This window comes from Nelumbo nucifera, chromosome 1, assembly GCF_055504915.1.
Source record: "Nelumbo nucifera cultivar China Antique chromosome 1, China Antique-T2T, whole genome shotgun sequence".
NCBI classification, from domain to species: domain Eukaryota; kingdom Viridiplantae; phylum Streptophyta; class Magnoliopsida; order Proteales; family Nelumbonaceae; genus Nelumbo; species Nelumbo nucifera.
This window is the reverse complement of record NC_142649.1, coordinates 196478844-196493783: the sequence shown is the minus strand read 5'-3', so window position 1 is coordinate 196493783 and position 14940 is coordinate 196478844. Positions and strand designations below refer to the sequence as shown.

The window sequence follows — 14940 nt, the reverse complement described above, 5'->3', positions numbered from 1 at the left end:
CCACGACAAAAAAAAAAGGTCAATCTAACGGACTCAGAACGCTAAATAACAGATGGGAACGGCTCTGATCAGACAGTTTGTGGCCCGCAACGTACGACAACAGATGAGGTTCAATTCAATCAAAAACCTTTCGTTCATCCCACAACATATGACAACTTTCCTTGTACTAGATTGGGTACTGTACTGGTAATCTCACCTTTATGACCATTGACTGGATTGGACGAGCTGTAGTATCGAGTGCATATAACGTGCAACTTCGATATGACCACAACGATCACAATTAGGGTTTTTGGAACATGATTTCATTCTTTTCATCTCTTCTGGAGGAAGCCTCTACTCGAGAAAAATTCTAAAAAGCATCTTCTCCTTCCAGCTATCTAAAGACAAGCACAAAACAAAATCAAAAGCAAAACCAAAATTTTAAAGCAGGAATGTGGAAGAGCCTTCATCAGCACTCTTCTCGCAATCCCATCTCGCAGTTGGCTCTGAAGAAAATCTCTTTTCTGTTATTGTTCCTCTCTTCCCTCGCTAACCATTCTCACCATATCAATGCTCATACTTTCATCTACGGGGGCTGCTCTCCAGACAAATACCAACCCAGCTCGCCCTTTGAAGCCAACCTCAACTCCCTACTGTCTTCCATTGCAATGTCAGCCTCTCAGTCTGCTTATAACAGTTTTACTGTGGCAAATGGCACCTCAATGCCGGCGGATGCAGCAGTCTATGGGCTATACCAATGCAGAGGTGATTTGAAGACAAGCGACTGTTCGTGGTGTGTCCAAAACGCCGTTAGCCAGATGAGTTTGGTGTGCCCTTACTCAATAGCAGCTAGTTTACAGTTAGAAGGGTGCTTTCTAAGATACGACAATGCCAACTTCCTGGGGAAACTCGACATGGCACTGGTATACAAAAAATGCAGTCGCGATACTAGTAATGATGTTGAGTTCTTTAAGCGCAGGGACGATGTTCTTGCTGACTTGCAGGGAGCAAATGGTTTTCGAGTTAGTAGCCTGGGGTCTGTGGAGGGTTTTGCTCAATGTTTGGGGGATCTCAGTTCTGCCGATTGTTCTTCATGTCTTTCGGAAGCCGTCGGGAAGCTGAAGAATGCATGCGGCTCGGCATCAGCAACCGATGTCTACTTGGCCCAGTGCTATGCTCGATACTGGGCCTCTGGCTACTATGATTCCCCTTCAGGTGCAATTCATAATTTCGTATTACTTCTTTTGCGTTTTTCCTTATATTTCCTTGCTTGTGACTTGTGAGTGTGTTAAGCAGAAATATCAGAAAAATTTCACAGAGAGAGAGACATTAATACCACTAGACGTAGAAGCGGCTAAGCTTCAGTTGATGATCAATTATAAGGTCGTATCCACTACGTAAATAGTTCAACAATCTTAAGCTACTAAGTCTAACTACCAAGGTCGTATCCACTATGTTTGAAGGGTTACTTCTGACTTCCTTTTATAACGTTCAAGGCACTGCATTTTTCTGTTGATCCCATTTCTTTTCTTTTCCTCTTTTTCTCTTTCCTATACTTTGGCAATTGTGCTGTGCCAGCACTCGGAATTTTTTACTCAACCGATGTTGTTTACGGTTTCTTTCTTCCCCTTCTTTTTTTATGTCAATATATACATACTTGTTAATCACTGCTGCTAACGTCAAAAGGGATCGAGGGGTCAAGGGATGTTTGATCCTCGCTTTGCTCCCTCATTAGGCATAGTAATTAGCGCTTCCACTTTCATTCAAATATCGAAATAATTAAATAGTGTTTCTTAAATATACATATATGTGTCTGCATTTCCTTTTCTCTGATGAAGATGTTTTTTGGCTTTCTCATCGCACCCCAACAACCAATGGATGAGAGAGAAAGGCATTGAGTAGACTTGCTTAATTGTAGAAAAATTCCCCTTACTACTTTTGCTTTTTATGGCTGCCTGCAGATTCCTCCACCGATGACCAAATCGGAAAGACGGTGGCAATAATCGTTGGAGTACTGGCAGCGCTCGCTCTGCTCATCGTCCTCCTTTCCTTTATGCAAAAAGCATGTGGTCAGTACTTGTACTTTTCCCTTTTATTCCCTCTCAAATTCTTCTTTCTTTATTCTAACCAACAATGTTCTCCACAGCTTTTTTTTTTTTTTTTTTATTAATTTCAGTTCTTTCTTATTCCTCCTAATAACCCAGGTCCCAGCCTTCAATACCATAGCTAGATGTTGTTCGTCCTTGCATTCAGGCTGAGAGGATAAAGATGAAGATGATGCAGGTCCCTACAGGAATGAAATGAAGATGTCTAATTCATCTTTGTAGAAAGGATCATATGCTTGTTTAATAATTTGTGAGAGTGCAACCAATTTAAAGTTGGAACTATGAACTATCTCTGGCATTGAGTCTCTAAACTCCACACTTTTCGAGAAAAAAAAAACAAAGCATACTGACTTCTTAAAAAGAGCCGCAAGAAGCTTGAAATTCCCCTTCATGAATACTCACTTTACTGTTTTGTTTTGGAAAATGTTAGTATGTGGAAACCAGAGCATGAACTGTCACCACACAACCCCCCTTTTTGACATGCGTTTCCCTTGATTCCAGGTCCCATCGGATTCCACCAGGTACCACCAAGTTAGAGACTGATTTCCTATGTTTTAAAAAGCGGCCTGCAAATAGAACCGTTTTTGTCTCTGATAGTTGGGTCACCGGTTCAACCATCCGGGTTGAACAGGTGAACCTATGACATCATAAATAAATTAATAAGAATATAAATCATTGAGAAATATAAGGGTTAGCCGTAGAGCCGTAAACCGAGCCATGCTGCTAGCGGTCTGGCATGACATGGGCCAAGCTCGGCACATCCCATCACTGTAGCACACGGGCCACGCCAGACATGGCAGGGAGGTATGGGTCATGACGGGCTTAGGTTTTCAGGTCCACGTAATATAGCATTTGGGGACTTGTTTCTGTTTTTTGAGTCTTTTTTGCATAAATACCCCCAACAATTATAAATATAAACAACTAGTTACAGGGTATTTATGTATTTTGACTTGGGGGATGACAACAGTGCCCCCAACAACTATATAATAGATAACTTAAGGGACATTTTGGTAAATTGATAATTAACTTTATAATGACCAAAATACCCCTCTTGACAATTAAAAATGGTTAATTTTTTGGTATTTTGGGCAACTGATTTAATTTCAACTCCTATAAATACCTTTATCCTCCACCATTCTCATACACTCGTACTCCCATACTCTCAAATACTCTCTTATACACTCTCCTAATCTCTTTACTTTTTAATTCTCAGTTTTATTCAAATTTCAATAAGAAGAAGACTTGTTTAAGTATCTCAACTTAACAATTTGGGAGGCTTGGTGGTTTCAACAGTTTAAATCAAGTTGAGATTTCGAATCGGAAGATCGAGTAAGTTGCAATTAAATTAATTTTATTTTTTTTAGAGTTTTAATACTAAGTGGTTGGATTCACTCAAAACCAATTTCCCAACCTACTCAACTTTGATGATGTTTAGTCACAATATGGTAGTGTTAGCACCAATATGGATGCTACTAATATTGCAGGAGTTCCCACTCTTACTACTACTATTAGGGGAAAGAAAAAGCACAATATGTTGACTAGCTCGGTCTGAAAATTATTACATAAAAGAGGTTGAGGGGAAGGGAAAAAGAGTTGTTTGTCGTAAATGTATGAGTGGTTTTAGTTATAGCAGCAAAAGGTGGTAACTAGCCATTTGAGCAAACATATGGCCACTCATCAAAAAAATGAAGAAGAAGAAGGTAACAATCATCACAAACACAAATTGCGTGTGAGTTTTTTTGGTAAATTTAGATACTCTCAAGAAAAAATGAGACAAAAAATAACAAAATATATTATACATGTTAAACAATCATTTTTATTAGCTGAAGACACTAAGTTTGAAAGACTTTTACAACATTCTATAAATCCCCAACTTAAAAAAGTTTTTAGAAATAATATTAGATAAGATGATTTAAAAATTTTCATTTATTTTCTACTTTATCAACACTTAATTCTAAAGTTGCAATTACTTCTGATATTTGAACTTCTAAGTACAATATAAATTATATTTGTCTTATTAGACATTTTATTGATAAAAATTAGCTTTTATAAAAAGAATTTTAAGTTTTAATAGGCTTAAATGACCACATATTGGCCTAGCAATTGCTACAAGTATTTTAAATACTTTACATAAAAATGAAATTGAAAATAATTTTTTTTTCTATTATTTTTGATAATTGTAGTAATAATGATTTAACAATAGATATTTTAAAAATTCAATTAAAACCATGTTTAAATGATAAGTTATTTCATATTAGATGTGCATGTTGCATCTTAAATTAATGTGATCAAGATGCCTTAAATATTGTTTCACATCATATTTCTAAAGTTAAAAATTGTATTATATATATTAGATATTATGGAATAAGAAAACAAGAATTTAAATATTTATGACAAAAATATGGTTTAGAATATAAAAATTATGTATTAGATGTTCAACATATGTTAAATTCCACCTATTCGATGTTAGAAAGTTTTATTTCATACAAAGATATTCTTACTAATTTTTATAATGAAAAATGCCAAATGATTTTATAAGTGGAGATGATTGGGGAATGACAGATTGTATAAATGCTTTTTACAATTTTTTATGATATGACTAATTAATTTTTGAGTGTTTATTACAAAAGTAGTTATATTTTAGTTAATAATTTATTTATGATAAATGAATGTTTTGCAAAATATAATAATAACTCAAATTTTAAATGTATTGTTGAAATAATGGAAGCTAAATTTTAAAAAATATTGGGAAAAAAATTCTCATCTTTATTGCTTAGCTACAATATTAGATCCTAGGATTAGGAAAGATCATTTAGATGCTTTACTTGAATCGTATTGTGAAAATACAAATATTAAAATTGAAAATAAAAAATAAAGAAATTATTTTATTGCTTAGATACAATATTAGATCCAATGATTAGGAAAGATCATTTAGATGCTTTACTTGAATCATATTGTGAAAATATGAATATTAAAATTGAAAATAAAAAAGAATAAATTATTTTGTTGCTTAGCTACAATATTAGATCCTTGGATTATGAAATATCATTTAGATGCTTTACTTGAATCATATTGTGAAAATACGAATATTAAAATTGGAAATAGAAAAAGAAGAAATTAATAATTTATTATTTAAAATGTACATTTTATATGAATCTCAATTATTAGGGCATAGGAAAACTTGTTCAGGTGCAACTTTCATTTCTGAAACATCTAAATTTAATAGTGGAAGAAAAAATTTTTGGTCTTCAATAAATAAAAGGCGGAAATTTACTACCACTTCACCATTAAGTTCATTTACTAAACTTAATTTTTATTTACAAGCTTTTTTTCTAATTTAAATGATTCCTGATTTGAAGGAAATAAATAATTTTGATATTTTAACCTATTGTAATAAACATGGATAAAATTATCCAGTTTTTGCCACCATGGCATGTGGTCTACAAACCCCTCTGGTGTTTATAGTTCCACCGTAGTCTTGTTTTAATGCAGGTATTAAGATGCTAATTAAATGACAAAAGAAGCTATATGAATGATGAAAGGCCTAAGATGTGTATATGTTTGAAAGATTGGCCGGATGCTGAGGATGGGCTGTAAGATAAAGGAGGGCATGACACTTCACTTAGGTTGCGTTTGAAAAGGATGCAAATGGAGTGTAAATCCCGTTTCAGGGTAAATTTGCCTGTGTTTGGCAACATTACGTTTATGCATTAACAAATGATAGAAAACACGTTTTCTAATGCATATTTACATTGATAATAAAAATGTAAAAGTACATCAATAAAAAAGAAATAAATTTGCATTCAACTTCATTAAATTAGACTACTATTAATTTCAACAACAACAACCATTTTTTTCTTTCTGTAAAGCTTTCAACCACATACAACCTATATAGGAAGGTATTTACAAAAGGCATAAGAATGAACACATATTTTACATTGACCTGTTACTCATATGAGGCAAGCCTTGGCACTTGCACCATGATCAAGCACTATAACCTAGGTTTGAAGGATTCAGTGACCCCGATGGACGTCCCCTACAAGCAGCCATACAAGCTTCCTTCATTGCATCCTGTGAGATACCACTGTTGCAAATGTTTGCAAGTGTACGCATGTGTTTCATCCCATATTGAGTCAATGACCCACAATGTGATTCTAACAGCCGGACCTGTGAACCAGTTTTTTATTGTTAGGTCAAGACAAAAATAATTCTTTCTGGAATGGACAAATCAAAGATCATGCATATCAAGTATTCCAACATTGAGCTATTTGGGTTGTCATGGCTGCCCAAATTCAATAAAGGAAACGAACATGGCTACCCAGATCATAAATTCATTTCTTCAGAAAAATTCCTTAGATAAAGATAAATCCATTTCATTTCCAATCGAAAATCACTAGGTCGATCGCTCTACCCATTAAAAATTTATATTCAAACTACCCTGTGTCAGAATTGCCTTCTACTATACTTTGCTGACATTCTCATGAGGCATTATAATTTCTTTGCCTATAATTTTGATAGGCACCTTAAATATTAGGAGCAAAATAACCTCACCCCCCAAAAGCAACAAACCAAATAGAAGGAAAAAAGAACAAAGATACATTACCAATGCTTTCAGACAATCCCAGTTATCAACCAAGGGCCACCCAGATGGCCTCACGGCACTGAGGATAGAAGCAGCTCTTTCAGGTCCAAAGAGAAGATTGCCGATCAACTCAACACTACCATCCAGATGAATTCTATGCTTTATTGTCTCTGCTATTTGCTTGAAAATTTCTTTTTTCTTTTTGGATCCTTCCTCTGACTTCTTGTACTGGAAAAGTGGAAAGCAAACAACTCGTTGAGAAGAGCAAACGGTAGGAAAGAAATAGGGTATGTGAAAAATATGAGAAAGCTAGCCACTGATGATAAACCTTCAAATAGCTCTCAAATGCTAATCTAAGAAAAGTTGAGCGGTCCTAATCCTACATATTCACATCGAACTTCTGGCCATAAGGATTTTATTTTGAAAATTTTTAAAAGAGCATAATCAGTCAACTTTATGACATCAATATTATTTGGGTTAGCTATCTAAATGTTATATTCACTAGGAAGTTCCTGCTTTCAAATAAGACGATGGGCACTTCAACTCACCCTTTGCCACAAGAAGAGGAGATCTGCATCCCTTTGGTTAACAACATCCATATGGAATTGAAGGGAGTTTTGATTGATTTTCTCAGTATCCTGGCTAAAACCTTGATATAGATAAAGCTTCTCAAATTTGATGCTTTTGTTCCCATATTCCATCACATGAGATCCAACATCATAAGTGTTGTAATTGGAAGCCCGATATTTTACCTGCACAAATGAAGAAAAAAATTCAGCTTTGTCTACATTTATTGAAAAACAATTCCATTCTTAGAGAACTAAAGTCCAGAAAATTGTGTTATCTATATCTTACATTTTGATACTGTTGTTGTATTGTTTCTTCCTTCAGACTGTGGATTTCACTGCAATAGAAATAAGCAAAGGTAAGTCAAATAAAAATGCAAGTGATGTTTTTATTTGATTGCCCAACTATTCTTACAACTTTTACACTTTTACACTTTATTTGATTGCCCAACTATTCCTACCCCTGAGTTATGTTTATGCATAAAGTTGTCCTGAACAATTAAAATCATTACCTGAAGTCATAACTCTTCTTTACCTCTAGGAAATAACCAAAGACATGAATACAAGAACTGCCAAATCTGAAGACAACTAGATACCTTAGTGAAGTATTTCTTTAAGCATTATACTTAATCCCTACTTTTTGATAGGCAAACACTAAAGACTAGGACCGAATGTTGGTCCTAGCCATCCAGAATTTGGAAGAGATGCACTGGATACAGACCTATCCTCTAGCATTTTTAGCATGAAATGGCCACTCTCTAATGCAAACCATTGTCTTGACACTTGTCATCCTGAGATTTTACCATCATAGCAACCAGCGGCTCTTAGCTATGCAAAAGCTATATTTTAAATAGCAGAAGTGTCTCTATCTCTGCTTTGATCAGTTTCTCTGCAAATTTGTCTTTTAAGATATGCTTCCTGAGGCTCAGTTTGGAAAGAGTGCAAATAAATATGTAGAGTGCAAAACCTTATATTTTGTATTAATTTGTATGCATCTGCACTGTACATATTTGTATTTGTACTCCTTCCAAACTAAGCTTGAATGATTTCTGACATTTTTGTCACCTTGATGACAAACATTATCAAGATAGGGATGTAATTGATGCTAATTCCAGATATGTCAAGGAAGGCACTAGTATTCCAAAATGTCATATTTCTGAAATTATGAATGGAGGTTTCTGCAATTTACTCATACATGGATAAGATCATAAGAACCCTGAGACTGGACCAAAAGCTATGCCACGAGATTAAGATTCAATTAAAAGAATTTCCTATATAAGACTGTTGGATGGAAGACATGAGAAGCTATATGCACACAATATTTAGCCATACAGTTACAAAGTAGGTTTACAGAAGTGGGTAAAACAAACCTCGATACTTTGTTGAATGCCATACAATGTTTAAAGCCCATTGTAATACTAATCAATAGTAGGGTTACATGAAAAGGTGAAGTTTAGCTATCTTCATATTCATAGGTCCACACACTACTATTAACTCTTAAAAAGTAGCAGCAATTTTACCTATCTTCCATCCAGGCAACGCTGTACAAGTCCCCCAAGCAAGTTAAGAATTCTGGAGGTGGAGAAGGTACCATCCCAGGACAATAAGTTCCCCAACTGAGCTCCTGAGCATTTGATGCTGTTGTAACATAAATATCCAAGTCTTCAGTCATTAGACCTTCAAAAATACTCCCACTCTCACAGGCCTCAACATATATAACCTGCCAAATACATAAGAACAATGTAACAGTGACAAATATCATTCTAACCGAGAACTTCTGTTGTATTGTTGGCCTTTTTATTGGATGTGGGGAAGGGGGGAAGGGGAGGAATGTTTCTCTCACCATCTCTTTGTAACCTCTAGCTGCATGTTTCTTCTTTAAGACCTCAATGAAATTAACAGCATAGATGAAAGGCAAATTGGGCATTCCTAAAAACAAAAGTGAAAAGTTAGCTACACTGCTAAATCCACCCTTATTGTTAGAGGTGTAAATAGATCTACTAAAATTCAGATCAGGGTATATCCCTATCTGATCAAATTAGAATTGGGGATATCCAAATTCAATTTGATATCTAATGGATCCTAACAGATTGGATCAAGCAATATCCAAATTCAATCAAATAAATGGATGACATTTGCAAATCCAACCCGAGCTAATTATGGTTTAACGTATTTGTAGATGGAGAAAGGAAAGACTTATCATACTAACCAAGCACACCTGGGCCTCCATGGTCAGAGTAATAAAAGAAGATTCTGTCATTTGGTTTGCTATCAATGACCTTACCACTTCCACCCCGTACAGCTCTCTTATCACCAAGAAGTACTGCATACAGGTTCTTAGCAGTGACATTCTCCCCTGTGTAGTCCTGCCATGTGAAAATTTTAACAATGTTTTAAGAAAGGAACTGAAATCAAAGGGGGGCAGGGGAAGCAGTTTCACTATGTAAAATTATTGAATCAACTTTTCAACAATGTTGCATAGGCGTAGAGACAAGAAGAAGAATCTGGCGCATGTCCAGGAGTCTAATTCAACAAGAAGAAAAAAAACAAACAAGGATTCATAAATACATCTGTAGAAAAGCATAAAGGCCTCTTTTGCTTTTCAAGAAGTTACTTACCCGGGTAAATACACTTACCCATGTTCTTTTATTTTCCAGATAAATAAGATAATGACTGTTTTAGCCATAAATAACCATTATTAAAGGGGCAATGTTCTCCCATCCAAGTGTAGGCAACTTTCCTCATAGATGAAAAAGTTATTTACCCATCTAGAAGATGAGCTCTAGGAAAATAAGGCCCCATTCGCTTTTCAATAAGTTGCTTACCCGAGTAAATGCAATTAACTGGGTAAGTTTTTCCTAGGAAACACTTACCTAGGTAAGTGCATTTACCCATGTTCTTTTATTTTTCAAGTAAAAAAGGAAATGACCATTTTAACCATAAAAATTCATTATTAAGAGGGCATTTTTGTCTCATTCAAGTGTTGGAAGCTTTCCCCCAAGTGGGAAATGGTACCTAGGAAAATAAACTTTCACTAGTCCCCACATTAATCTGAAAAAAGAATATGGGATTCTTGGTCTCCCCCCTCTCAAAATCCTAAAAAAGAACACCCCCTAAATTTTCTATGAATCTCACATAAACGTGAAAAAAAGAACATGGGTATCTTGGTCAATAAAACCAAAATCCCATTGACCAATTTTCCCCTCTCTCAAAATCCAAAAATCAAACAGGCCCAGAGTATTAAAATGGATTCCCATAGTTTCACAGTGGGTGAAGAGCTTTTGCTTGCAGAGAATCCCCTTTTTGATAATGAGGATTCTACTCCCCATAAAGTAGCTGAGGGTTGCCCTGTCAATGGACCAGATTTGGTTCAATTCAATCTGAACCCAATGGTAATCCGATCCATGATGTTCAAATCCAATCCAATCCTATGTAGGCATTTATCCAAGTGGCCATAACCCAATCAAATCAATCCACTGGATTGGATTTTGATGGTTTTAATAAATCCAAATCCAAAAAGACCCACTAAATTGATAAAAGATGCTATTGAATGTTATTGGATTAATCCAAATCAATGGAATAAGTAGTAACAGCCTTTTTTGTTTGAATCCAATCCAATTTAAGTGGATTGGATAAATTGGATTGGGACAGCAACCAATCCATTAACTATGCACACAGTCAATTGATGAATACCGATCTATTATTGAGAATATTATTGAGAAAGAGATGTAGGAAAATTCTTGTAATGGTAATGCCGTAATGGAATCAAAAAAGGATCTTACCATTTATTATAAGAAAATCACTTGTCTTTTTCATGGGACAACTGAAAAATCTCACCCACAAACTACGTGGGACCCGATGTAGGCATACCGATACAAGCAAGGAAATGATAACTTTAGCATCTATAAGAAAAAACCGAAATTAGTATAGAGATATCAGATATGGGCCTTGGCCGACAGCTCCGGCAGACCAGAATCCCCTGGTCACAAGACCATACAGCCGCATATCAGAAACATTATGTTGTCATTTCACGGTTGTTGGCTTGTTGCTGCTCTGTGGCTGACTTGTGTCTCTCGTACCTAAGCCTAACATATGGAAATGGCCCGCCGCTACAAACGATGATACGATTACGAGCTGAACAGGTCGTCTGATTATAACCGACAGCCGGGGTAACAGCCCCGCCTTCATCCTCTTGCCATCTTGGCTAGTTGGCTCTAGGCTTTCTACGACTAGGAGCAATACTACCGTTGTCAAACGAGAAAAGGTTCCAATTCAACGGTTCTGCAGCCTACTACTGCTACTACCGGAAATAATAAATAGAGAAAAGGGCGTACCATTGTACCGTACCTTAGGGACGCCAGCGTAGACATCTTGACCTTGTGGATGGTTGATGATGATTCCTGGCCTGGGATTGAATTCACTGTAGGCGATGTCATCGTACATAAACACCACTATGTTCTCCTCCTTCAATCCTCCTTTTCTCAGCAGCTGATAAGCGTGGCATACGTCCGCCTGCATCCATCCGCCACACACACAAAAAGTCAGAACGAGATTATTTTCGTTCGTCTATTCTCTCTAAAGTCTAATCTATCAACCCTGGCCATCGATTCTATTTTGTGTATCATCACTTGGTTTTCACGCTAGCTACCTACCAATAACCAACTCGCCAAATCCTTCCTTACCTGATGCCGGTAATTGCCGAAACCCGAAGAACCGGCAACGAGAACAGCCCATCTCGTGCCGATTTCCTCCCCGTTCTCTTCCCGTTCTTCCTTCTCCGTCGGCATTCTGATCCCCGCTTCCCACCTCTCCAGCCGAGCCCGAGCTGCCTCACCGTCGCCGATGGCTTCCAAGAGTAAAAGTAACACCACAACTGCCGACTTGATTACAAATAAAGCAAAGCCATCCATTGCCCATGAATTGGCCATCCAAAAACAGCGGAGTAGGAACTGTACAGTAACACGGGCTGTCAGATAATCAGAGGGGGATGAAAACAGGATTATATTTGATCGCGCAGAATAGAGTTGTCAAGTACATGCATCCAAGAGACTATGAATTGAAGTGTGTATGAAAGTAAAAGAACTGGACTAAAAAGCGTGTCCGTAGCTGGGGTGGTTTCGATCGAAGCTGGGTTGGGTTGGGACTTGGGAATTGGACTTATTTGTTTAGGGTCTGGACTCTGGAGAAGAGATTGATTAGAGACGGATGTTGCACAAAGTAAGCCACAAACCGAAAGGAAGTGCAGTGAACGTGGTATTAGTAGTGGGAGAGAAAAAGTTAAACAGTTGGAGTTTTCTACATGACATGAACACTTCTTCTGCAAGTGGGTATCTGACAATTACGTCAGAAATCAGAAATCGGAATTACTTTGAGAATCGTCCTCGAATTGGAGAAAGCCGTTTTGTACAGTTTCAAAAATACTCTTAATCAACACAAAAGTTAATTAAGAGTGATCTTTTCGCAAGTTGTGATTGGATCTTCTGCTCATCAGATGTTTTTAAGAAATTAAAATATAGACTTATCAAATGTAATATCGGTTGATTAATTTGATAAAGGGAAATAGTCCAAAACCCAACATCAGTTTTTCGGAATTCTCTTAAACCCACCAAAACTTTTTAAAACGTCAAAAACTCACCATGTTACCGAAATTTTATTTTCCAAAACTCACTATCTATTACACCACCGTTAAAAGCTGAATGATCCAAATTGTCCACGTCAGCCTAAATGAATATTTTATGACTAACTGCCCCTGAATGGTGACTCAGCCTGTTAAACAAATTTTTTTGACCGAAATGCCCTTAGGCGCCCAAAATGGCACAGCAAGCCGAATGATCGAGCAAGAGAGAGAGTGAGGAGAAATCATGTCTGGTTTTCTTTCCTTCCTTCACAGTGCGTTCTCTTCTTTACAACAACTCACTCTTGGACCCAAATTCGTAACAGCGAAAGCAAGTCCATCTCTGGTTATTGAAGCAAAGGCCACAGAAAAAGCAGCTGTAATTGGACAGGGGTTCGTCGCTATAAGTATAACGGTTCGCAACACTGCAGGAGAAATCAAGCACCAGGCAGTGGCGGTTCGGAATGGAGCAGACATGTCGATGCCGACCTTCTACAGTTGCAGCTTCGAAGGCTACCAGGATACCTTATGCACCCATTCCCTCGGGCAGTTCTACAGGGAATGTGATATATATGGAACTGTGGACTTCATATTCAGAAATGCTGCCGCTGTTTTCCAAGACTGCAACATATATGCTCGGCTGCCGATGCAAGGCCAGTTCAATGCTCTCACGGCCCAAGGCAGAACAGACCCAAATCAGAACACCGGAATTTCCATTCACAACTATAAAATTATGGCAGCTCCAGACTTGGCTTCTAGCAATGGCACCACAAGATCTTATCAGGGGCGGCCATGGAAAGAATACTCCAAGACTGTGTATATGCAATCTTTCATTGATAGTTTTATAGATCCTACTTGATAAGGGGTGATTTGGCCCGACCTCATAACTGGGTGACACATGTATGTGACAACTCAGCAAGTATCAGCTTGCCATAGAGCAAGCTCGGGTACATTAGTCCCGAGCTGAAGGTACTTCGGGTTGAGTCCCTCCCAGTTCACGAACTAAAACAACAGCACCGAGTTCTCAGTAGTCCGAACCCAAGGAAGTGGGCCACCTCGAAGATGACTTGCCTCGGGCAGAATCACCTCAGCACGCCACCAGTAGCTCGTCGTCAGGTAGCCCGACGTCTCGCAAGAAGCTTCCTGCCTAACAGGACCTTACCTGCCAACCCTGAAGACTGCATCCACGTCCTTTGTCCAGCAGCGCAGTATCTGCCAACCATGAAGGCTGCACTCATGTCTCTCGCCTGGCGGCGTTGTGCCTGCCAACCCCAAAGGTTGTCTCCTACTTGGCGGGACCGTATATAAAGACTTCAACCCCCCAGGGGCCAAGGTATCGCATATTCACCACTCTCTAGCTTTCTCATCTTCTTGCAAACTCATTCTCTTCCAGTTCGCAACCGAGTACTAACTTAAGCATCGGAGTGTTCCCGCCGGATGAACAACCCCGGATTCCTTCATTCTCTCTTCATGCAGGTATCACTTGCCCGTCGCCAACTAGGAGCCCAGTCACTTCCAACTAGGAGTGGCCGGATTGTACATCATCACCACTGGTTGGAGAGAATGGTGTAGTGACTTTGCAGTGAGCACGCTCTACTACGCAGAATACAGCAATACAGGACCCGAAGCAGTGACAACAGACAGTAACCATGAGATAGATGACACAAACGCAGCCGATTTCACTGTCTCTAATTTTGTAGTAGGTGGCTATTGGTTACCTGCCACAGGACTGCTTTATAGTGGAGGCTTGCTGTGAAAAACACTCTGAGTCTAAGATGGGTTTTACTTCTATTGTTCATCCTTTTGTCTCTTGTTTTGTATCGATGGTTTTAGTTAATTAAATAGAGATGCTAATCCTTCAATTCATAATAGCTGAATGAAGAATACGTTCTAATGACTGATCTTTTAATAACCACTAATTAAGCACAAGAGTTCATAACCCTATGCCTTATCTTGATTGATGATGGCACACGGACACACCTGTCAAATTTGTCTTAATGGATACTGATAAACAGGATAAGATCACATTGAGAAAATTTATTAGGTGGCTAGCTAGCTAGGGTTCCCATGGAGTAACTAGTTCAAGGGTGTTCT

General features: G+C 37.7%; 2 protein-coding genes and 1 pseudogene across 2 annotated transcripts; 2 read left to right on the top strand and 1 right to left on the bottom strand.

Moving 5' to 3' along the window:
- The first annotated feature begins 272 nt into the window (after nucleotides 1–272).
- LOC104602280 (plasmodesmata-located protein 8-like) lies at nucleotides 273–2469 on the top strand. The gene is made up of 3 exons (XM_010265901.3): nucleotides 273–1194; nucleotides 1941–2048; nucleotides 2184–2469. The coding sequence occupies exons 1-3, from the start codon at nucleotides 432–434 to the stop codon at nucleotides 2207–2209; spliced, it is 897 nt and encodes a 298-aa protein (XP_010264203.1). The 5' UTR covers nucleotides 273–431; the 3' UTR covers nucleotides 2210–2469.
- A 3335-nt stretch (nucleotides 2470–5804) lies between these two features.
- LOC104602279 (vacuolar-processing enzyme) lies at nucleotides 5805–12581 on the bottom strand. Its single transcript, XM_010265900.3, has 9 exons — nucleotides 11915–12581; nucleotides 11580–11744; nucleotides 9442–9598; nucleotides 9076–9161; nucleotides 8753–8952; nucleotides 7522–7570; nucleotides 7215–7418; nucleotides 6688–6894; nucleotides 5805–6251 (listed from the first exon to the last, which is right to left on the bottom strand). Exons 1-9 carry the CDS (start codon nucleotides 12158–12160, stop codon nucleotides 6069–6071), a joined length of 1497 nt encoding a protein of 498 aa, XP_010264202.1. The 5' UTR covers nucleotides 12161–12581; the 3' UTR covers nucleotides 5805–6068.
- A 512-nt stretch (nucleotides 12582–13093) lies between these two features.
- LOC104602409 (putative pectinesterase/pectinesterase inhibitor 41 pseudogene) lies at nucleotides 13094–13705 on the top strand (annotated as a pseudogene).
- The last annotated feature ends 1235 nt before the right edge of the window (nucleotides 13706–14940 follow it).

Bases quoted from the DNA above. Each gene is read 5' to 3' on its own strand.
- LOC104602279 (XM_010265900.3), bottom strand. From the start codon at position 12,160: ATGGCCAATTCATGGGCAATGGATGGCTTTGCTTTATTTGTAATCAAG. The intron at 7,571-8,752 runs GTAAAATTGCTG...TTTCTATTGCAG, and splicing joins GTTGCCTGGATGGAAGATAG to TGAAATCCACAGTCTGAAGG. The intron at 7,419-7,521 runs GTAAGATATAGA...TCATTTGTGCAG, and splicing joins TACAACAACAGTATCAAAAT to GTAAAATATCGGGCTTCCAA.
- LOC104602280 (XM_010265901.3), top strand. From the start codon at position 432: ATGTGGAAGAGCCTTCATCAGCACTCTTCTCGCAATCCCATCTCGCAG. The intron at 1,195-1,940 runs GTGCAATTCATA...GGCTGCCTGCAG, and splicing joins CTACTATGATTCCCCTTCAG to ATTCCTCCACCGATGACCAA. The intron at 2,049-2,183 runs GTCAGTACTTGT...CTAATAACCCAG, and splicing joins CTTTATGCAAAAAGCATGTG to GTCCCAGCCTTCAATACCAT.